The 24,910-nt window shown below is 42.3% G+C and overlaps 1 protein-coding gene across 3 annotated transcripts in view; it reads left to right on the top strand.

Moving 5' to 3' along the window:
* LOC126336917 (fatty-acid amide hydrolase 2) overlaps positions 1–24,910 on the top strand; it is a 144,395-nt gene that overhangs the window by 65,496 nt on the left and 53,989 nt on the right. For all 3 annotated transcript variants that reach the window (XM_050001056.1, XM_050001059.1, XM_050001058.1), the window contains 2 exons: positions 9,294–9,448; positions 16,348–16,491. In XM_050001056.1, the coding sequence (XP_049857013.1) occupies positions 9,294–9,448; positions 16,348–16,491 (299 nt within the window). The remainder of the gene's footprint in view (positions 1–9,293; positions 9,449–16,347; positions 16,492–24,910) is intronic.

The following is a 24,910-nucleotide window of genomic DNA, read 5'->3' as shown; positions in this document are numbered from 1 at the left end:
AAGTCTTGCAGCAGCTGTACCCTTAAGTGTGTGTATTGCCCCTGGTTTATTCTTTATATAAACACATCCTAGCATTGCACCTTATTCCCCTATTTCTTTTTGTCATTAAAGTACACCAATAGATGTGACTAGGTTTTGTGGCTATTGCCAGATCATTATGAAGGAGTTCATTGTTTGTGTTAGCTGCTGTTAACTGGCTTCATATGGCCATTGTTAATTGCCCTGGTGGTGAGTGGTTGGGCAATGTCCCATTGTGAAACCATTGTGGAGCTTGCCAGCCACCATATATATTGAGTTTTCTGTAGAGAACCCCAGGCTGGCACCAGGCAGGCATCTGATGATGGCCAATAAGATGTGCCCAGATCTGGAGTTGTTCCTTGAGAAGGGTAGTATATGGCTAATTGTCAAAAGGCTAGCCACTTATCTCTGATGAAGAGACAAATAGCTTTGAGACATTGCCTGCTCTAATAATGGGACAGCTAGGGGACTTGTGCATTGATCTCACCTTTTAATGTGATCAGGGCATTCGTAGAGGGGGAAAAAATCCTTTTAGTGGTAGGCGGTTCCAGTGTTAGATGACGGATGGCCCCTCTTTGGAAAATGTCATCTTGAGAGGGGAAACAAACCAAATGTGTGCTTGATGTACCCCAAGATGAACTGCCTACCAGGTGGAAAAAGCCTTCATGGGAGCTGTTGATACCACATGTTTCAGTCAGGTGCACATCTGCAGCTTACTCATGTTGGCACCATCTATGTCTGTCACTTGGATTTTGAGACTATATTATCAGTTCTCTCTGGAGACTGATAGACTTGGTGAAGACAGCTATATTCACTTGTGAGGTCTCTGCACAAATGTTGATTAGCAGCATTGTCCTGAGGATTGAAAGGGCCCTCTGTTGTGGAGATGAGAGGAGGGTCTAAGCTAGAAGCTTTCTGATGCTGTGACAAGACCGGCTGTAGTTTCATAGACCTACACAAATAATGGATTTTTGTAAAGTTTTTCAGGATCAGACAGGTATACATCAGACACCGTAAATGGGCACTAACTTAGTATTCCCCCCTCTAAATTGGATAAAACTCTGAGGCCTCCAGCTGAGAAACCACTGTCAGACATTCACAGCAAAGTCCTAGAGCTCCTACCTCTTATAGCAAGCTGTCAATCCTCACTTAGTTCTGGACTCAAGTAGCTGTAAGATGATCTGTGACAGCTTATAGTACTGTTGCCAGCTTTCAACTTTGAATGGAAAATGGCTGAAAGCGAAAAAAAAAATTGCTATCTATAAAACTGTGACAACACTGAGGCCGTATGATGGAGATGTTTATAAAATCATGTCATATTATTGGTTGAGGTAGACGTGTGAAGCTTCTGCGTCCATACCACTGCAGCTGTCAACAGATCAACTTATACCAACTCAACCATAGGAACTAAGAAGTGTTTAAAATCTCATGTTTTGACAACACATGGAATAAATATCCTAAGATAGATTTAACTCACCCATGAGGAGGAGTGTTTGCAGTGATAAAAAGAAGCATTACATTTAGTGAGGTGCAAAATGAATCGAACTACGAACTGATATTGGCGAGATTAAGCAGGATTGATGGACTTAATTGATAATCAAATATTCTGCCAGCTATTAAATTCAGATCCATTGATCATAGGGACTCATAGATAGCCTAAGCCTGACAGTAGAGAAATACCCCAAGTATGTGGTAGTAGATAGTGGTGACTTTAATCTGCCCACTGTCTCCTGAGAAAGCTTCACATACATTGTTGGTGGTGAGAACAAACAGTGATACTTAATACATTGTGTGGAAGTTTTCTCACTGCCTACTCAGGAAAGAAATATTTTAGACATTCTGGCTACAAACAGACGTGATTTTTTTAAATTATTTATTTTGAAGAGTGACACCAATGACAGAGCATGAAGTCAATATTGGAACAGTGGTCATAAAGGCGAAAAGATCATCAAGAAAGCTAGGAGAGTATTTTTGTTTGGTTGAACTAATAGAAAGTCAACTTACTTAAATGTTGAATGAGAACACTTATTACAGGTCCACCAAATGCAGAAAAATTATGGTTGAAGCTAAAGATGTTATAAACTGCAGTCTAAATAAGTACATTTCAAATAAATTTATGAAATATGCTAAAAACCCATGGCAGTTTAATGATACCATTCATAGGAATGTTGCAAAAACAGACTACTACAATCTCATTAAAAAAGAGACTGCAGGGAAGCTAATAGAGAATAGCAACTCAAGCATTTGTAGGGAGGGCTGCGTGTGAGGCCTACAATAATTTTTCACAGTGATGTTCTGGCCACAAATCTGTCAGAAAATCATAGGAAGTTCTGGTCATGTGTAAATTCAAAGAACAGGTCCAAACCTACTGTTAAATCTTTCATGGATCTGTCTGGTGTTCTAACTGAAAACAGTAAACAGATAACTGAAATATTAAATTCTGCATTTAAAATTTTATTGCACAGGAGGGCACTACTGTAACACTGTTGAATTGCCTCACACACTCACAAATTATAGATTTTATTAGCACTTCCAGTATTAAAAACAGCGAAGACTACATAAAGCAAAAAAGGCAATAGATTCTGACAGAATCATAGCTAGACTTTTCATTGAATATACTGTTGATGAAATAACTCCCTTCCTCCATCGTATTTATTGAGAACCTCTTGTGCAATGGATAGTTCTATGTGACTGGAAAGAGTAAAAGATCAAATATATGAATGCATGGTGTCTGTTCTTTTGGACATGATCAAGAAAACAGACACCACACGCAATCTGCAGCTGTGAAGCATTATATGTAAATGCCCTGCTGCAGCTGACATCAGTGATTCCCTTTGAATTTAGATATAATGTTTCACAGCTGTGGATTCTGCATGATGTCTGTTCTTTCGGACATTTTCGGACGTGTCCAAAAGCACAGACGCCATGCATTTGTATAATTGGTATGCCTAACTGGGCAACAGATCCACCTTCTTCAGTGCAGATGTACAAATACTTTCAATCTCCTGTGGAAATCTCAGAGTAGTGAACACGGAGTCAATGGGCAGGGACTGCGTCCAGGTGGCACTCAGTGGGAATGTGGATCAGCCATGAGGCGTGCTGAGATAGTCCGTGCAGTTGCGATAATGCTGTGTCATAGCTGGTGCAGTGGTTAATGCACCTGCCTAGTAAGCAAGAGATCCTAGGTTTGAATCCTGATCCAGTACTCGTTTTCATTCATCGCCGTTGAGTCTGCGTAATGTCTCACTGCAACTGACAGCAGTGATCCCATTTCAGTTTACATTTAAGATCAAGTATTCAGAGCTACAGGTGGCTTTCATCTATGACCACCTGTTGCAGGATTGTAGAGCATAGTCTAAGCTCTTAACATCACAAAATTTCTGGGGGAAATGGGTATTGACTGAGGAAAAACTGCTTGTAGGAAACACAAGTTGCTGTTCGTACATGAAATCTTGCTAGCAGTAGATGCAGGTGAACAGGTAGATTCTATCTTCATGGGTTTCCAAAAGATGCTCATCAACTGCTAACATAGATATGCTGAAGTGGTGCATCTTCAGATAACTGTTTGACTAATAAAATCAAATATGTTATACTGAATGGCATATGTTCCTCAAAAATGAAAATAATTTCAGGTGTGCCCCAAGGAAATGTAACAGGATCTCTTAATGTTCTCAACATATGAAATGAATTATCAGATTGGATCAGAAGCACACTGTAAGTTTATTCACTAGTGATGTCGTTGCCTACAGAAATTCTGAAGGACTTGGTGTAATGAAGTTCTTTGTAAGTGTGGATAGCTGTAAGATAATGCCCATAATAATGGCTGTAACAGAATAAGGAACCAGGCTGTATCTGATTTCAGGATTAGTGGTTGAGCATCATGACCATGTCACTTCATATGAGTATTTAGGGTAATATTTGGAAGTGATATGAAATTGAATGATCATGTAAAATGAGTATGAGTATGAGAGAAAGACTTAGGTTTGGTGGAGCGGTTTCCGGAAAATGCAGTGTATTTGAAGGAGAGTGCATACAATTCTTGGGTAATGTTTTCAGAGTCCATATCGAATAGGCAGACCATCAGACATCAAACAAATGCAGAATGCCACTAGGATCATAATATTCAGAATAACCCATGCGAAAGTAATAGAAATGCTTGGAGAACTTACATGGGAAACCTTCTAACAAAGGTTATGTAATTCTCACAAAACCCTGTTCGGTAAATTTGAAGGACCTTTAGTCTAAAAAGACCTCTTGACCATTGTGCTGCCTATAGCCTTATCTTGTATGGGCATCATGAGAGTAAGATAAGAGAGCTTAGGCACCTACAGAGGCATACAAGTCATTTTCCCCTTGCTCGGTGACAGATAATCAGTAATTTTAATATGATGCACCCTCCAGCCACACACTGCACAGTAGCTTACAGAGTAAATATGTAAATTTAGATATAGATGATCTTCATCCAATTGAGCACATCCGAGATGTCATGGAGTGAGTTTTGTGTGGAGATGTGTATGCATTGAATCCAGCTATCTGAGATGCCATCGAGCGAGTTTTGTGTGGAGATGTGTATGCTTTGAACCCAGCTCTGACAAATCTTCACAAATTGTGGATGATGGTTCAGCACTCATTGATCAGAATGGTTCAGTATCTCATGGACGCAATGCCGCATTCTGTTTGTGTTGTAACAAGGTTTTAAGGTGCTGCCAAACACCCCTGGTTGTCTCTAATTTGACTCCTCAAGAGTGTAATCATTGGGTCAGTCTGTGAAATCACTTAAGTTTTGATTTTACTTATAAATTACCCAACAAGTGTGGTAATAAAAGATTTTTGTATGTGTTTCTAGCCTAGTGGCACAAGAAAGTACGTTGAGTTAGCTGGTTAGTTAGGCTTGGAAAAATTACCTTCTGTTGTCTCCCACATTTCATTCAGTTTTCACACAGGATGCATATGTATCTAGTAGAACAGTTTGTGATGGGGGGAATCCTTCATTGTCCACAGTTGTTGTGAAGAAACTTATGGAGAAACACCAGCTTTTACACAACTGGAGTAAAACTGAATATATGACAGATAGAGCTGTGTCAAATTAAACACATTTCTCCATCATTAGGGCAGTTCATGGATCCCCCAAAAAAAAGGTCTTATATAACTGCACAAAAGTTAATATCCAGAAACTCAAGGTTGACACTGGAACTGAAATTGCTCCAGGTGAAGCAAAAGCCAAAATGCTGGAATCTATTTTCAAATTTTCCTTTACAAAAGAAAAACTAGTCGTATTACACCAATTTCTTGCATCACTACAAAGATGATATATATATAAATAGAAAGAAACTTCCACATGGGAAAAATATATTAAAAACAAAGATTCCAAGACTTACCTTGCGGGAAAGTGCCGGTAGACAGGCACAATAAAATAACACACAAACACACACACAAAATTTATAGCTTTCGCAACCAATGGTTGCTTCTTCAGGAAAGAGGGAAGGAGAGGGAAAGACGAAAGGATGTGGGTTTTAAGGGAGAGGGTAAGGAGTCATTCCAATCCCGGGAGCGGAAAGACTTACCTTAGGGGGAAAAACGGATAGGTATACACTCGCACGCGCGCGCGCACACACACACCCATTCATACATATACAGACACAAACAAACATATTTAAAGGCAAAGAGTTTGGGCAGAGATGTCAGTCGAGGCGGAAGTACAGAGGCAAAGAAGTTGTTGAAAGACAGGTGAAGTATGAGCGGCGGCAACTTGAAATTAGCGGAGGTTGAGGCCTGGCGGATATCGAGAAGAGAGGATATACTGAAGGGCGAGTTCTCATCTCCAGAGTTCGGATAGGTTGGTGTTGGTGGGAAGTATCCAGATAACTCGGATGGCGTAACACTGTGCCAAGATGTGCTGGCCGTGCACCAAGGCATGTTTAGCCACAGGGTGATCCCCATTACCAACAAACACTGTCTGCCTGTGTCCATTCATGCGAATGGACCGTTTGTTGCTGGTCATTCCCACATAGAAAGCGTCACAGTGTAGGCAGTTCAGTTGGTAAATCACGTGAGTGCTTTCACACGTGGCTCTTCCTTTGATCGTGTACACCTTCCGGGTTACAGGACTGGAGTAGTTGGTGGTGGGAGGGTGCATAGGACAGGTTTTACACCGGGGGCAGTTGCAAGGGTAGGAGCCAGAGGGTAGGGAAGGTGGTTTGGGGATTTCATGGGGATGAACCAAGAGGTTACGAAGGTTAGGTGGACGGCGGAAAGACACTCTTGGTGGAGTGGGGAGGATTTCATGAAGGATGGATCTCATTTCGGGGCAGGATTTTAGGAAGTCGTATCCCTGCTGGAGAGCCACATTCAAGGTCTGATCCAGTCCCGGGAAGTATTCTGTCACAAGTGGGGCACTTTTGGGGTTCTTCTGTGAGAGGTTCTTGGTTTGAGGGGATGAGGAAGTGGCTCTGGTTATCTGCTTCTGTACCAGGTCGGGAGGGTAGTTGCGGGATGCGAAAGCTGTTTTCAGGTTGTTGGTGTAATGGTCGAGGGATTCAGGACTGGAGCAGATTCGTTTGCCACGAAGGCCTAGGCTGTAGGGAAGGGACCGTTTGATATGGAATGGGTGGCAGCTGTCATAATGGAGGTACTGTTGCTTGTTGGTGGGTTTGATGTGGACGGATGTGTGAAGCTGGCCATTGGACAGATGGAGGTCAACATCTAGGAAAGTGGCATGGGATTTGGAGTAGGACCAGGTGAATCTGATGGAACCAAAGGAGTTGAGGTTGGAGAGGAAATTCTGGAGTTGTTCTTCACTGTGAGTCCAGATCATGAAGATGTCATCAATAAATCTGTACCAAACTTTGGGTTGGCAAGCTTGGGTAACCAAGAAGGCTTCCTCTAAGCGACCCATAAATAGGTTGGCATATGAAGGGGCCATCCTGGTACCCATGGCTGTTGCCTTTAATTGTTGGTATGTCTGGCCTTCAGAAATGAAGAAGTTGTGGGTCAGGATGAAGCTGGCCAAGGTGACGAGCAAAGAGGTTTTAGGTAGGGTGGCAGGTTATCGGCGTGAAAGGAAGTGCTCCATTGCAGCGAGGCCCTGGACGTGCGGGATATTCGTGTATAGGGAAGTGGCATCAATGGTTACAAACAAAGATTCCAAGATTTACCAAGCGGGAAAGCGCCGGCAGACAGGCACATGAACAAAACACACACACAGAATTGCTAGCTTTCGCAACCGATGGTTGCTTCTTCAGGAAGGAGAGGGAAAGACGAAAGGATGTAGGTTTTAAGGGAGAGGGTAAGGAGTCATTCCAATCCCGGGAGCGAAAAGACTTCCCTTAGGGGAAAAAAAGGACAGATGTACACTCGCGCGCGCGCGCACACACACACACACACACACACACACACACACACACACACACACACATATCCATCCGCACATACACATATATAAACAGAGATGTGTTTGAGTTTGTTAGTGTGTCTATCGACCTGCCGGTGCTTTTGTTTGGTAGGTCTCATCATCTTTGTTTTTAGATATATTTTTCCCACGTGGAATGTTTCCCTATATATAATAGAAAGAAACTTCCACATGGGAAAAATATTTCCTGAAGAAGCAACCATCGGTTGCGAAAGCTAGAAATTCTGTGTGTGTGTTTGTGTGTTTTATTTATTGTGCCTATCTACCGGCACTTTCCCGCTTGGTAAGTATATATAATACATATATTATTGTCAGTAGTGTTGAGACAGAGGTGAAATTACTAAACTTGACCAAAGCTCCAGACCTCGATGGCATCCTTGTCACATTCTATACAGCACTTGTGGCTGAGTCAGTTTCTTTTCAACCATAATACACCATAGATCCCTTGAACAAAAAACTGTGTCCTGTAATTTGGGGAAAGCACAAGTCACCCCACCTACAAAAAGGGTAGTGGAAATGACCCACAAACTACTGTCTAATACCTTTGACATCCATTTGCTATAGCATCTTAGAACAGAGTCTGAGCTCAAATATAATGAAGTATTTTGAACAGAATGATTTCCATTCCAACCAGCATAGCTTCAAAAAGCATTAGTCATGTGAAATCCAACAAGCGCTGTTCTCACATAATGTCCTGAATTCCATGGCTCAGGACATCCATAGCAACACTTATTTAAAAAAAAAAAAAAAAGAAGAGTCATACAGGGTATGAAATGAAATTTGTAACTGGAATGAGAATTTCCTGTTAGGGACATCACAGTATGTCATCTTGTATGGGGAATCAACAACAGATGCAGAAGTTACTTCAGTTTGACCCAGGGAAGATTGTTGGTATCCTTGTTTTTCATATTGTGTATTAATGACCTGGCAGATAATATTAGTAGTAACTGCTAATGTTTTTTAGATAATGCAATTATCTGTAATGATGTACTGTTTCAATCAAGCTGCAGAAATATTCTTTAAGCTTGTGATAAGATTTCATGTGGTGAAAGGATTGGCGGCGTGCATTAAATGTTTACAAATGTAAAATTTTGCACTTAGTGAAAAGAAAAAAAGTAATATCTGAATGCAATATCAATGAATTACAGTTCGAATAAGTCAGTTCATATGAATACCTTGTGTGGAACAGTTTGCAGGGATGTGAGTAAAATGATCCACATATGCTCAGTTGTACATAAAATATGTGGTGGACATCAGTTCATTAATTCTATACTGGGAAAATACTATTAGTCTACAAAGGAGGTTACCTATAAACACTTGTTTTTTTTTCATCCTAGGATATTTCTCAGCTGTGTTGTGCCCATAGGAGTAATGGGGAATATTAATTATGTATAAGAAAGGACAGCACGAATAATCACAGGTTAGTTTGACTCATGAGATTGTGTCATGGGAACACTGAAAAACATTGAACTAGCACATGCTTGAAGGAAGACACACTGTACATAAAAAAAGCTACTTACAAAGTTTCAAGAAGCAGCATTAAGTGAGGAACCTCAGAATATGCTACAACTCCCTGCAGGGAACACGAGATAAGGTTAAACTATTTACTACATACACATAGGCATTTAAGCAGAAAGGCATTTAAGCAATTATTCATCCCACTGCCCATATGTAAATCTTTTTCTTCTGTGCACTTCTCAGTTGTTTGCAGAATACAGCTGCAGATGTAAGAATTTTAACTCAGAAAGAAAATAGCACAGGTTCTTTATGTAATCATTCTTATGATTAAATATAGTTACATTTTCTTTTAATACTGCACTTGCTTCTGTAAAAATGCCTTGTATCCATATAACTTTTTTTATTTTAGGTATTGTATCTAATCAAGGAGAATACCCTGTGCCTTCTGAAGAACAAAATACCTTCCTGGGAACTGGTCCTATGTGTCGTTATGCAGTAGACTTGCTGCCTACCTTGAAAGTAATAGCTGGGAAAAATGCAATTCACTTGAAGTTGGAGGAAAAAGTAAATACTTAGTTAAAAAACATTCTGGTACTTAAAGCCACAGACAATGAAAAGACTGGTATAGATTTTAGTTTTCAGCCTAAAGGCCTTCCTCTGAAGTAGAAAATACACATTCCCACAAGCACAAGTGTCGCGGCCTTTGTACCTGGCTGCTATGGCTGGATGCCAGCCACAGCAACCAGACACAGTGATTATGTGTGAGTGAGTTGTGCTTGTGGGATTGTCTGTGTGGACTCTGACCACAGTGGCCAGAAATAATGGTCGTGTGTGTGTGTGTGTGTGTGTGTGTGTGTGTGAGAGAGAGAGAGAGAGAGAGAGAGAGAGAGAGAGAGAGAGAGAGAGAGAGAGAGAATCAACATCTTCTCTATATGATGAGGAGCGGTTTACCCTTTTCATATTATTATTATTATTATTATTATATCATCCTGGATGTTACACTGTCAGATTGTGTACTAAAGACATGATTTGTAACAATTTGTTGTTTTTCATATATAAACATGTGCCTAGCATGTAGATACACTGCCTGACAAGAAAGTGAAGTGTCTAGAAAATATGGTATGATGACAACATAACTTCATACACATACGCACCATTGGAAGATATGTTGAAGATTAGAGTTTCCATTCTAGGAGACAGAACTGCTGCTGAGTATGTTAGTGTAGTTTGTGTTTAGTGGCGTTATAAGACCTAGTACGGTATATAAGGGGCCTCACAAGTGTCAGATGTTGAGAGGTCACTAAGAAGGACACAGAGATGCAATGTTGTACTTCATGGGAATGTGACGGCAGAATACTTGTCATCGAGGTTCCAGTCGGCCACGTCGGACCACCATGAGGGAGAACTGCCATATTGTGCAACAAGCACTTCGGAACTACTTCAAATCTGCAGCTGCCATCTGAGAACAAGTAATGAGCTTCCAGCAAGATTCTGCATCATCTTGCCCCATTGATCAGAGATGAGCAACAGCTGAACAAGGGAATTGCCGTCATATATGTAGGCTGCCACTGACACCACAACACAAATGAGTGCACTTAGAATGATGCTGTGGCCAGGAAGCAAGGGTTTCTGGTGGATGGCATCACATTGTGTTGTGATGAATCATGGTTTTGCATTATCCTGTATGACCATTGTCAACAAGTATGGTAGCGTGCTGGGGAGAGGTCCTATTCTTCCAATGTTTTTGATGGGTACAGCGGTGTTATTCCTGGCATCAAGGCATAGAGAGACATCGGGTATTGCTTTACATCATGGCTAATAGTGCTTGAGGGAACTCGGCTCAGTTGTATGTCAGACATGCTTGCTTGCTTACTTAATTACTTAATTATGTACGTACTTAAGTACCTACTGGTCAGTGCTACAGTCGTAGAACCTCGGCATCCTTTTTCAGATGCCTTCATTTGTCTCTGTCCATTGCTTTCCTTTTTCAGTTTCTGATTCCCTTTGCTTTGAGGTCATCTTCCATATTTTCAGTCCACATTTTCGTGAGTCTTCCTCTTTTCCTCCTCCCCTTGAGCTTTCCTATAAATACTTTTTTAACACTGATTTTCTGGTGTTTTCTGTATGTGACTAGCCCATCTTATTCTTCCTTGCTTGATTTTCACTACAATATTCATCTTTCCAAAAAATCTGTAGTTTTGTGTTGATCATTCTCCAGCTATTTTCCACTCGGGGCTCCACACATATCTTTCAAAATCTTCATTTCCTATCTAAGTAACAGCCTTCTTCATGAATAGTCATCACTCACCCTCTGATCCATATCTTAATAAAGATCTTAATATAGTTAAATACACTTTGATTTTTATATTCCAACTAACCTTTCTGGATCTGAATATATTCTGCAAGAACTAATAGCAGCGGTTTCCAAGTGCTATCCTTTCGTGAATTTCTACTGCTGTCCTATTGCCTCATTTTATTCTCAAACCTAGATACTTAAACACTTCCACTTTTTGATGTTCTTTTCCAGTTATTTTTAATGAAGTCTCTTTTCCATAACAACCACGATCTCACATCATACGGTTTGTTTTGCCTCCATTCCTATTCTGAGCCACTACTTCCAATGAAACAAAATTATCCTTCAAAGTTCTGATATTTCTTGCAGTTAATGCTGCCATCAGCATATGCCACAACCTAGTCCTTCCTGGATTTGTTGGCATTTGCCGAATTACCTTCTGTAGCCAGCACAGAATTCATATCCCCCCCTTGGCACCTCTTCCCTACGTAGAAATCTCCTTACACCTCTTGTTCTGTTCTGGCCTTGCAGACTGTTGCTTTCATTGTCATTTCTGTCAGCCTTTCTAACTTTAGCGGGACTCTCAAATCTTTCTTACTTTGGAAAATCTTATTCCTGTGTAGACTGTCATATGTTTGTTTACAATCAGTGTACAACTGATGAAGTTGCTTGCAATATTCATAAAACTTCTGCAGCACTTCTCTAAATTGTGTATTAAATATCATGCCTCGGTAACACCCAGTACTGGAGCAATTGTGTTAATTCTCTCTGCCAGATTTAGGAATACCACCACCCACCAAACCCACACAATATTCTTGTCCATCTGTTCTCCACCCTTGTTCATGGCTCATGCTCTTGTAGTAGATGTAGATGCAAGACCTGTCCCATAAAGGGCAGGGCTACTTTTGAAGGTACCAATGTAATCAGCGAACTAAGCTACAACAAGTGTGCAGCTTTCTTCATAGGCATGACAACAAACAAGCTGGCTGTCCCCCCCCCCCCCCCTTCTGCCCCCTCACGGTTTTTCCTGAGTTGGTGCATGGCGCACATGGGGCCCCGACTTATTGCAGCCAATTCTTCCTTCCTGGCTGCATTTCCTTCACCCTGCCCTCCCTCCCTATCCTCCCTCCTTCCCTGTTGCCCCCTCCTTCCTCTCTCTCGGTGCTCTGATTTATATCGAAATGGGTATGCACCTGGTTTCCTGTATTGCTTGCAATTTTGTTCCTTCTGCCTGTTCGTTCATGCTTTTTGGTGTTTAGGTCTCTGCTTGAGGTTTGACCTCCACTTTAAAATTTCCTATTTCAGTGTGAGCCATTTGGGAAAGAACTCCCTCCCTTGCATCTATGGTGTGAATTCCTCTGCCCCCTTCCTTCTCCTCTCCTTTCCCCACTGTAGCCCTCTCCCACCCTGCTAGGTCACCAGCACATGTAGCCAGCCGATGTGGTGGGGCTGTTATGTGCCCATATGACTGAGCACACTGACAACACAGGTATCACACTACTTATACCTGAGCTGTTCCCTCCCCATATATGCCAAAGAGTGGTTGCTTGTCTTCTTGGATCGTCGGAACCCCCGGCAATGGCCGCTGTGCCAGACAGATCTTGTTGTGGCACTCATGGGGAGAGCCCCTGGTCAAAGTGAGTGGTATCAGGGCGGATGCTCAGTGCATGAAGTGTATCAAACTGCAAAAATCAGACCGTTCTCAAATAGCTGTCTGTTCAAATGGTGAAGGCTCATTGAATGCTGCTTCATATGACCTGGCAACCTTCCCTTACCTGGCTACACCATGGGAGGTCTGCTAGCTTACTGTCTTGGGATGAAACCCTTTCCCCGCTACCTCATCTGTACTAGGACGGATGGGGACACATTCACTGCCACAAAGCCGTTGTTTTTTTTGTGGAAAATATTGAGGACTAGTTTGGTGAAGTGGAGTCTCTTAGTAAGCTTCAGTGGGGCTCCATGTTGATCTAAGCTGCTTCTTCCACCCGACCCACGCCTCTTTATGCTTGTGATTGTCTTGGCAACGTCCCAGTGCCTATTATTCCTAACCAATCTCTGAATATGGCCCAGGGAGTGATTTTTCGGAGGGATCTCACCCTGCAAACTGATGAGGAATTCCGGGTTAATCTGGAGCGGCGTGGCATTCATTTTGTTCGACGTGTGCAGAAGGGTCGCAAAGACAACCACATCGATACCGGTGCCTTCAATCTGGCTTTTGAGGGGGATGCCCTCCTGGAGAAGGTCAAGGCTATGTGTTACAGATGTGACGTGAAGCCGTACTTTCCTCCACCTATGCAGTGCCTTTGGTGCTTGCATTTTGGCCATACGTCTTCCTGCTGTACGGCAGACCCTCTGTTTGGTGACTGTGGGCATCCATTCCATGAGGGAAGCCCTGTGTTCTGCCACCTGTGTGTGTCACTCGTACTGATCACTAGTCCCCTCGCTCACCAGATTTCCCAGCGTACAAGAGAGAATAGAAGATCCAAGAATACAAGTCCCTGGATCGCCTGTCTTATGCAGAGGCTCGCCAAAAGTATGAGAGACTCCATACAATGTTACTATACTCAACTTTTGCCTCTGTTACTTTATTGTCTCCTCCTACCTCTTCCTTACCCCGGCCCTGTCCCCTTCTCCCCCCCTCCCTCTCCTCCTCCCGCTCCCCCTCCCCCTCGCCCTTGCCCTCCACCTCCCCCTCCCCCTCCCACTCCCCCTCCTCCTCTCCCCCTCCCCTGCAGTTCCCGTGACCACTTTCCAACATTTCGTGGTTATTTGGCATTTCGTAGGAACCTTGCCAGCCCCAGGATAGTCATTAGTGACTGGATCCCCCTAAATACCAACCTGGAAGCAATAGTGGTTAGAGTGCAAACGACTCTGGCAATCACCATTTGCAATGTCTACCTCTCTCCAGGCAGACCACTTCCTTACATTGCACTGTATACCTTAATCCAGCAACTCCTGCCCGCATTTCTCCTCCTCAGGGACTTCAATGCCCACCACTCATTGTAGGGTAGTGTCACTTCAATGGGTAGTGGTCCCCTACTAGTGTCCTGGGGAGAGGCCCTATTCTTCCAATGTTTTTGAGGAGCACAGTGGTGTTATTCCTGGCCTCAATTTGTGTCTCCTCAGTGATGATTCCCCTGCCCACTTCAGTGTCGCTTTGGCACCTTATTGCTATTGATTTCACAATCTCCTGCCCTGCCCTTGTGGCTTCTCTACATTTGTCATCCCATGATAACTTTCATGACAGTGACCACTTTTCGGTGATTCTGTCATTACCTCGCTGCTGCCAGTTAGACAGGACCCCACACTGGGCATTCCACAGAGCCAGTTGGTTTTATATATGTGTGCTCTGCACTTCGTTACCTCCCTCTCGAATTCCATTGATGTAGGTGTGCAGGGCGTCTCTGCCTCTATTCTTCATGCTGCTGGCACTGGTGTCCCCCTATCCACAGGTCCCCTTCATTGTCAACTGGAACCGTGGTGGACCAAGAATGTCGCATTTGCTGTCCAGGACCGCCTATGTGTGCTGCAGAGATTTAAGTGACACGCTTCACAGATCAGCCTCCTCGCTTTTAAGTGTCTCCGTGCTAAGGCTCGTTACTTTATTAAAGAGAGTAAAAAGGAATGCTGGGAGCAATATGTTCCTCCCTGGGGATGTATGCCTCTTCAGCGCAGGTTTGGTCCGAGCTCCATAGCCTTTTGGGCCACCAGCGACAGTCAACTGCCGAGGGTGTTAACCTCCAGGGTGCTCTGCGCACTGATCCTTTGGTGCTCTCAGAACAACTTGTGACACACTTTGCAACACCCCCTGTAATGCTAGTTGTTAATGACACCACAACAGGTCGAATCACCTGACTGACATACATATTTGCAGTCATTGTGTTTGGAATAACCACTAGAGTGCTCCTGCTGTCATATGATATTGCACTCCAGACCATAACTGCAGGTGTAGGTCCAGTGTGTCTAGGCCCCAGACAGGGTGGTTGCCAGCTCTCACCTGGCCTCCTCCTAACCAACATACGGTCATCACTGGCACTGAGCACCGTTAACCTCACCATTTAGTGCCCGTCCACTCCAAAAAGAACAAAACAACTGGCACTGATGCTTTCCAGCTTTCATCAGAAAATACAACAGGCCTTCACTCCACCCTCAAATGAGCTCTCACTTGACACTACTGAAGTCACAAATGGTAGTGGCTTGGGGTCAGTGGAATGGATGCTACAGGACATCGGGCTTGGATCATTCCTTGAAGTAATTTATTTATAACAGTTCCCTGTGTCACTGTGGTGCCAACTGCTGCTCGAATTGTTGCTGCAAATGCAGTACAATGCACCACAGCTATACACTGATCACGATGGTCTTCTCTCTCGGTAGTGCCAAGTGACAGTCTCCTTGGACACTGATGCCAGAAGTCATGTACAGTTGCTACAGTACTGCCAAGGCTTTTTGAAGTATCATGTCCAATGTAAAAGGTAACTAATGCTCATGACTGTTCCAGAGTGTGTTTAAAGAAAACCTGATTTGCATCATCATAGTTGGCACTACCAGTGCAAAATTTTAATAGACGTCATATTTCAGTTATAGAAATGTGCCTACCAATTTTCGTTTATCTTGCACAACTCTTTTTTTGTGTTAGCATTTTTTTCCTCCATTGTATAGCCACAGGTGTTACACAAACACTTTGCTACTTTCAAATACAAAACAAAATGTGCCCCCATATCTACTCTTCATATATAATACTGTTGTGGGACAATTTGTTAAAGATGATTCTGAATACGATTTGATAGAGACTTTTTATTAGATCTCATATCATATCACAACCTACTGAAGCAATTCTGAACCACTGTTATTGCTGCTGTTTTTATCATTTGTAGATATGGTTTACCTCTCATTGTGATTTGTGATGATGATATGTTTACTTTTCATTTTATCTTTAGTTATCTTTTTTCTATACTTTTTCATAATAAGCTTTATTTCTTCATGCCATAAAATTAAATATAGGAACTGGAGTCACCATCGAGTGCAATGTTTAAGCCGCTTTGTTTACTACTACATACCAGGCACAGTTTGTTAATTAGTTTTTCCCACATTTTTACTTCAAAAGTTTTATCATTATTGATGTTTTGTTGTATTGTTTTAACAATTTATAATTTAATCTCATTTGTTTCAGGTCAATTATGATAAAATGAAATTCTATTACATGGAAAGTGATGGTGGTTCACCTGTAGTTTCTCCTGTACATCCAGAAATAAAAGATGTTTTACTAAAAGCTGTGAGTCATTTTGAAAGAGCGTATAACATAAAAGCACAAAAGGTAATATCTAACAGAGCTTACTTTATTTACTAAGGCTACTTTTCTCTTTTAGTTGTGGCAGTTGCTCTAAATGTAAACTCTGTAAGTTGATGGGTTGCAGCTGAAGAGATTTATGATCTATAACACAACAGAAAAAGGAGTGGGGAAAGATTTTCATATTATATTGAAACATTTCGTTACTTATAGGTTTGGTTCGCTGACAGAGTTAAATATTTAAGAATGATAATATTAATTTATTAGCTGCCAACAAATGTAAAGTTCGTGGAGAAAGGACACACACACACACACACACACACACACACACACACACACACACACACACGTGCCCCCCCCCCCCCCCCCCCCTCCCACGCACGCAACTCATACACACGATTACAGTCTCAGGCAACTGAAGCGACACTGTGAGCAGCAACACCAGTGCATGATGAGAGTGGGGACTGGGTGGGTGTTAAGGAGCAGGCTGGGGAGGAGAGAGGGAGGGATAGTAGAGTAGGGGTGGAGGACAGTGCAGTATTGCTGGGGAGCACACAGGGATGAGGTGGAGAGAGGGTAGGGCAGCTGTGTGCAGTTGGGAGGTTAGACAGATGGAGGGGAGATATGGGAAAGGGGGGGGGGGTAGCAGAAAAGGAGAGGAGAAACAAGACTGGTTGCGTTGGTGGAATGAGGGCTTTGTAGTGCTATAATGGGAAAAGGGAAGGGGCTGGAATGGTGAGACAATGACTAATGAAGGTTGAGGCCATAAACATAGGAAATAAGAGACTTCCTTTCTGGGTACTTGAATAAGTGCCAATACCACTATGATATTCATTTAGTAGAGTTAATAATTAATGTCAAAGGGAAAATTTACATAAGAAAATGGAAAATTACAAGGAGACAGACTGGCGATTTCTAGATCTCCAGGAGGCAAAATTCCTTGCACTTAGGCAGAAATATATAACATATAAAACAGTAATGCTTGCTTGTGGTACTCAATGTTCCTTCCTCAGGGAGGAATGTGGCATCAGTTGGTTATGTGTGAAAAGTGGGGCATGTCTTAACATACTCGAGGAAAGATGGAACCACCTGTTGTGAGGATGTGAAAGTGTCTGAGAAAGTAGGTTGTTAAAAATGGATGTATTAAAAGAGGAAGTGAAATGAAAGGTAGACAGAATAATGCAGTTAAAAAATAGGAAGAGAGGAGGGGGAGGAGGGTAAATGAAAGTAAATATTAACTAGTAATTAAATTCTACTAAATCTGAAAAGAGGTGAGGAATGTTGTTAACATAGACTGAGTGGAAGAGGAACGTGAGACAAGAGGATGTGCATTTCTACAGAGTTTTAGGGAAACCAGTACAAGAAGTAAGGATCCAAGTGGTCCATATGGTGTAGGGTATCTTGAATCATGCTGCAGAGCATGGTTAGCAACAGGGTATTGGTAGGCTTCAAGGCAGACACTCTTTCATGTTCATCCATGCTTTCAGCCAATTTAGTGGTGGAAATTCCTGTATAAAAGGACACGTAGTGGGCACATGTAAATTGGAGAGTGGCTTTATATGTTTGTTCCATCCTTTGACATTGTAAAATTCACCAGTGATGGAGCTGGAGTTGTGGTTGTGAGTGGATGCATGGGACAGATGGCAAGAGTAGGATTCTTGGAGGACGATAATGGTCTGGGAATATCATATGATTTGATAAGTTTGTTGCAGGAGAAAGGAGGTCAATGATGGGTGGGATAGTTTGAGAATATCAATGAGGGATGATCTGATTTCAGAATGAGTCTTCAGAAAATAATAGCTCTCTAAGAGTAATGTATTGATCCATTCAACGCCTTTGAGGTACAGGGTGATGAAGCAGCACTTTTGGAATATTTGGAAGTGAGAGATACGTTTGTTGAAAAGCCAGAGGAGGAGAGTGCTTTGGAGAATTGTTTGTGATTCATTGTGCTTCTTAGTGTGTCATTCATCGTGGAATGGTACTGAGAAGGTAAATGTGGCCAAATAGGGTGCTGTCGTAGACATATCTGAGGAGATTCCTCCCGGGATCTGGGTGTGGTCTATACTTTCATTACAGAATTCTATCAAATTTCTGAAAGTCATTATCTGCAACTTCACTAACCTGCAATTTAATGTGGCCAAATGCATCAAGAATACTGTAGCTTTACCCGTCACCACATATATCTTGTTTTTCTTAGTTGTCACTCTGTTCACAGGAAATTGTGCTGATTTCTTGGGGCCGCTGCACTTTCGACAATCAGGATGGGTGCAAACCTTTACAGAATATTTGTTGTTGTTGTTGTCTTCAGTCCTGAGACTGGTTTGATGCAGTTCTCCATGCTACTCTATCCTGTGCAAGCTTCTTCATCTCCCAGTACCTACTGCAACCTACATCCTTCTGAATCTGCTTAGTGTATTCATCTCTTGGTCTCCCTCTACGATTTTTACCCTCCACGCTGCCCTCCAATGTTAAATTTGTGATCCCTTGATGCCTCAAAACATGTCCTACCGACCGATCCCTTCTTCTAGTCAAGTTGTGCCAAAAACTTCTCTTCTCCCCAATCCTATTCAATACCTCCTCATTAGTTCAGTGATCTACCCATATAATCTTCAGCATTCTTCTGTAGCACCACATTTCGAAAGCTTCTATTCTCTTCTTGTCCAAACTAGTTATCGTCCATGTTTCACTTCCATACATGGCTACTCTCCACACAAATACTTTCAGAAACGACTTCCTGATACATAAATCTATATTCGATGTTAACAAATTTCTCTTCTTCACAAACTCTTTCCTTGCCATTGCCAGTCTACATTTTATATCCTCTCTACTTCGACCATCATCAGTTATTTTACTTCCTAAATAGCAAAACTCCTTTACTACTTTAAGTGTCTCATTTCCTAATCTAATTCCCTCAGCATCACCTGACTTAATTTGACTGCATTCCATTATCCTCGTTTTGCTTTTGTTGATGTTCATCTTATATCCTCCTTTCAAGACACTGTCCATTCCGTTCAACTGCTCTTCCAAGTCCTTTGCCGTCTCTGACAGAATTACAATGTCATAGGCGAACCTCAAAGTTTTTACTTCTTCTCCATGAATTTTAACACCTACTCCATTTAAGATCATGAAGCATCTCCATAATAATAGAATTTTGATTGAACCTACCAGTAACAAATGTAGTGGACCACGTCAGAGTTGCTTTGATGTCTTTCTGTAATCCAACCTGTAGGGGATTCCAAACATTTGAACAGCATTCAAGGATGTGTCGCACTGGTGTTCAAACAATGGAAAATCCAGGATGGAATGTAACAGTATTATGAAAAGGATAGTTTCTACTCACTATATAGGGTGATGCTGAGTCACAGATAGACACAACAAAAATACTGTTGGAAATTGAGCTTTGTCAAAAATAGGCAAAACACACACACATGACCACAGTCTATGGTGGCTGAAGTCTGATTATGAACAACAGCACATGATGGGAAAGACAGCTGATTGGTGGAGATAAGGAGGAGGTGGGGAGGCAGAGGGATAGCACGGTAAGAATGGGAGACAGTAAAGTGCTGCTTGTGAGAGTGAGCAGCGATGAGGTGGAGAGAGGTTAGGACGGTTAGGTGCAGTCAGGAGATTAGACAGAGGGCGGGGAGAGGGAGGGCTAGCAGAAAAGGAGAGAAGTAAAAAATACTGGGTGCGTTGGTGGAACAGAGGCACATTTAATGCTAGAATGGGAACAGGTAAGGAGCTAGATGGGTAGGGACAATGACTAATGAAGGTTGAGGCCAGGAGGTTTGTGGGAATGTAGTATATATTGCACGGAGAGTTCTTACCTGCCCAATTCAGAAAAGCTGGTGTTGGTGGGAAGGATCCAAATGGCACAGTCTGTGAAGCAGTCATTGAAATGAAGAACATTGTATTGGGGGTGTAATCAGCAACATGGTGGTTCAACTGTTTTTTGTCCACAGTTTGTTGGTGACCATTCATGTGAGGGTTTTTGTTTACAAAAAAGGGGGGGGGGGGGGGCAGGATATCAAACCAGCCGACTGGGAGCAGGAGAGGCGCTCTACAGGATATTTTAATTTCCACTGTCCTGAAATGGTTTGATGGCATCCATTACAAAATACACACGTTTGAGTTCCACAGAGCGAAATATAGTGACGTGCGGTATAACAATGTTGTTTGAAGATGCCTGGCTCCCCACTGCACACTTAAGACCAAATAACGTGTCTTACATATCTTCAAAGATATATCTTTTATGTATCAGACTCTTCAGAAAGATGTGCGCTACAAAATGAACTTATTTTTGAAAAGTATTTTTTATTAATTTTTGACGTTCTGATGTGCAGAGGAGTCCGAGTTATAGTTGAGGCGGGGGTAGTCTCCACATGACCTGTTTTTGCATTTAGTGATAGTTCTGTTTCCTTTTTGTTTACTGTTCTCACGTCAAATGGAAACAAGAGGGATTTCTGTGGCTGGGAGCTATTAAGTGGATTAAAATACATTCACATAATTACTGAAGGGTAAACTATGCTACTAGTTTCAGATTTTATTTTATTTCCACCTTCCTGACAGTCAAGCATTAATTGCCTTACAGAACAATGAAGTTATTTTTGTCGGTTTGATAAACAAATTTGGATTTTATTAAGCTTTCCTGCTGGGGCAGTCAATTTATTACACACTATTGGCTAGTTTCAACTGTTCGTTACATTTCAGGTGCACATTTTCATCTTCTAGCACGTATGACATTATGCCATAATAAAGAATCAAACATGAGATAATACAGTATTGGTACTCCAAGAAAATTTATGTCCCAAAAACCACACTGAAAAGCTTCACATCTGGTCGAGGCCTACGTCATTGAGAATCTGTACATACCAATGTGCACTGTAGTGCGAACTATGCATTTTAGTATGGTTCATGAAATTCTGACGCTCTCGGAGTATCCTCTGATATCTTGTTTCTTTTATGACATAATGTAAGCTCTTTTAATGTTTTACACGTACGAACATATGGGTTTCCTACATCACCGTAGCTGCGCAAGTGCGATGACGTCTCTTATCTGGCACTCTCTGACAACTGCTGAAATGAATCTATTTCTAACAGGTCATGGGAAAATATTGCGAATTGTTGTTAGGAAAGTGTTATTTTCAAAGTAAATTTCCTTTTACGCAAGGTGAACTATGTGCGAGAATGTACGATGGATTTCTTAAACCACAGTGTGTTTCGTCTCTTTTAAAAATCAAATCTTTGATGACGAGCTATTTAGAAGAATTTCGAGCCCAGAAGATGGGAGATTTATGTCGGTATTAAAAATTTTGCTGGCATATTTGTGTGATGTATATTAAAGTGTAACATGCACTAAACAGATCTACATTATAAGTGAAAGCTTAGCTTCTCTTGTATCTTATTAATCTTAGAGACAAATATTATATGCGAAAGCTCTGCTTTTCTTGTAGCAACACTATGTATATTAATTTAAACCATTAACTTTTCCTGTTGGTGGTATTTGAATTTATACTTTCGTAACATGAAAATATGCAGCGTACATGTTCCTGCACATTAAAGATCTTTTCCCCCCGAGTATCGTTTTTTAAATTGCTGGGAAATTCTACACTGCTGTATAAAACAATATCCTATCAAAGGATTAGTTTTACAGTTCTGAGGGAAAGTATACTGTCACTTATCATGGCAATAGTGTATTTTCACCCAGGAGAAAATGTATTTTTATCTGGGAGATCCGGGAAAAATCTGGGAATTTTTTCTCCTTGTCCGCGTATACACCCTGTAGCAGTAAGGCCATGGGCATTAGGGATGTTACCAGAATGAGATTTTCACTCTGCAGCGGAGTGTGCGCTGAAATGAAACTTCCTGGCAGATTAAAACTGTGCCGGACCGAGACTCGAACTCGGGACCTTTGCTTTTCGCGGGCAAGTGCTCTACCATCTGAGCTATCCAAGCACGACTCACGAACTGTCCTCACACCTTCAGTTCCTCATCTCCTAAATTCCAAAATTCACAGAATCTCCTCTGCGAACCATGAGAACTAGCACTCCCGAGTTCGAGTGTTTGTCTGGCACACAGTTTTAATCTGCCAGGAAGTTTCATAAGGGATGTTAATGTAAAGGGAGGTTGAGTCAGTAGTGATGAACAGAGCACCTTGTGGTAAAGGAAAAGAAATTGTGGAGAGTCGGTTGGTATCTTTTATACTGGAGGATAGGTTGCAGATAATAGGCTGAAGGTGTTGATCTACGAGAGCAGAGATTCTCTCAGTGAGGACACAGTAATTGGTTACATGGAGGATCCTGGGTGATTGTGTTTATGGATTTTAGGAACCATGTGGAAGGTAGGAATGTGAGGGGTCACCTCGTAGCTGACAACCCTGTCTCGCAGACCCTAATATATTTACCCGACCCTCCAAAACTCCTTCCCATCACCACACAGAATCCAGGACCATTTCCTCCACTGACTCTCTACAGTTTCTTTTCCTTTACTACACAATGTGCTGCTTGTCAGTGTTGATGCCACCTCCCTTTACACTAAAATTCCTAATGACAATAGCCTTACCTGTATTTATTGAATACTACCTGTTCCAGTGCCTGATGGATTTCAAACCAACCACCTCCTTCCTAGTCCCCATGAGCAACTATACCCTTGCCCACAATTTTGAAGGCATTCTCTACAAACACATCTGGGATAAGGCTATCAGCACCTGCAAGCACCGTTCTATGCCAACCTATTTGTGGGCCACCTAGACAAGTCCTTCCTAAACACTTGGAATCCCAACCTGCTCACCTGCTTCAGATTCACTAGTAACATTTTTGTAATCTGGATTGGCAGTGAGGACACCCTATCCACATTCCTCCAGTATCTCAACACCATCTATCCATTTGCTTCACCTGGTCCTGCTCAACCCAAGCCACCATGATCAATGATGACCTCCACCTTCAAGATGGCCACATCAGTACCTCTGTCCATATCATATCTACCTACCACCCGCAGTACCTCCACTTCGACAGCTGCCATCCATTCCATACCAAGAAATTCCTTTCATACAGCCAAGCCACTAATGGCTGTTGCACCTGTAGTGATGAGTGTTCCATTTGGAAATATACAGAGGGTCTCACAGAGCCCTTCACAAACTATAATTAACCACCCACCCTTTTACAAAAACACATGTTCCGTGCCTTATTTTTCCAGTCACCTATCACCTTCCAAAGTCTCACCGTCTGGCCACAGATATGCTTTCACCTTGTGACTCAGTACCACCTGGGACTGGAGCAATTGAATTACATTCTCTGGCAGTGTTTAGAGTACCTATCATCATGTCCTGAAATGAGAAATGTCCTACCCACTAACCTTCTCACCTCTCCCACATTTGTATTCCGCTACCCACCAAACCTACACAATACCCTTGTCCATCCCTACACAAACCCTGCTTCTTAACCATTGCCTCACGGTTCATATCCCTCAATTAGATGCAGATGCAAGACCTGTCCCATACGTTCGCCCACCATCAGCTACTCCAGTCTGGTCACAAACATCACCTATCCCTTCAAATGCAGGGCTACCTGTGAAACCTGTCATGTGATGTACAAGTTAAGCTGCAACCACTGTGCTGCATTCTATCTGAGCATGACAACCAATGAGCTCATCCTGTAATATATCCTATGTTTCCGTAACCCTCCTGGCCTGAACTTTAGTTAGTCATTGTCCTTACTCAACTAGCCCCTTCTCTGCTCATATTGTGTCACTACACAGCCCTCTATTCCACCACACAAGTTTTTTTACGTCTCCTTTTCCCCTTTCCCTCTCCCCTGCCCTCCGTCTAATCTCCCAACTGCACCTAGCTACCCTGTCATTTCTCCGCCTCGTCCCTGTTCGCTCCCGCTAGCTACACTTTATTGTCCCCCATTTCTACTCTATTATTTCTCCCCCTCCCTGTCCCGGCTTCCTCCTTCCCCACACCACCTGGTTGCCTCTCGTAACATGTGGTGCTGCTCGCAGTCTTGCTTCAGTTGACAGAGACGGTGGTGGTGGGGTGTGTGTGTGTGTGTGTGTGTTTTGTCTATTTTCAACATAGGCCTCATTGGCTGAAAACTCACCGCTGACAGTGTTCTTGTTATGCCTATCTCAAACTCAGCATCTCTGCTATATGGTGAGTAGCATTGTCAATAACATGAGCACCTGGTGTTTGTCAGACACCTAGCATTGCATAGGTTGCAGTGCCGTCTGAGGCCTCTGATTTTAGCTCACGTCTAACTCTGGCATCTCTCTTTCTTTTTGCTCTATTTTTTCTTGTACCGCCTTCATTTCCTCAGAGTCCACCCGCTCATCATCCCCATACTCATTGTAGCCCTCCAAATCTTCCATTCTTATACAATACCTTATTGGTATACTGGCTACTTCTTCTTTGGTTAAATTATTTTTTTAAAAAATTATACAACCACAT

The sequence above is a fragment of the Schistocerca gregaria genome, chromosome 2, assembly GCF_023897955.1.
Source record: "Schistocerca gregaria isolate iqSchGreg1 chromosome 2, iqSchGreg1.2, whole genome shotgun sequence".
In the NCBI taxonomy this organism is placed as follows: domain Eukaryota; kingdom Metazoa; phylum Arthropoda; class Insecta; order Orthoptera; family Acrididae; genus Schistocerca; species Schistocerca gregaria.
Note: the sequence above shows the minus strand (reverse complement) of the source record. Positions and strands in the feature narration are given on the sequence as shown.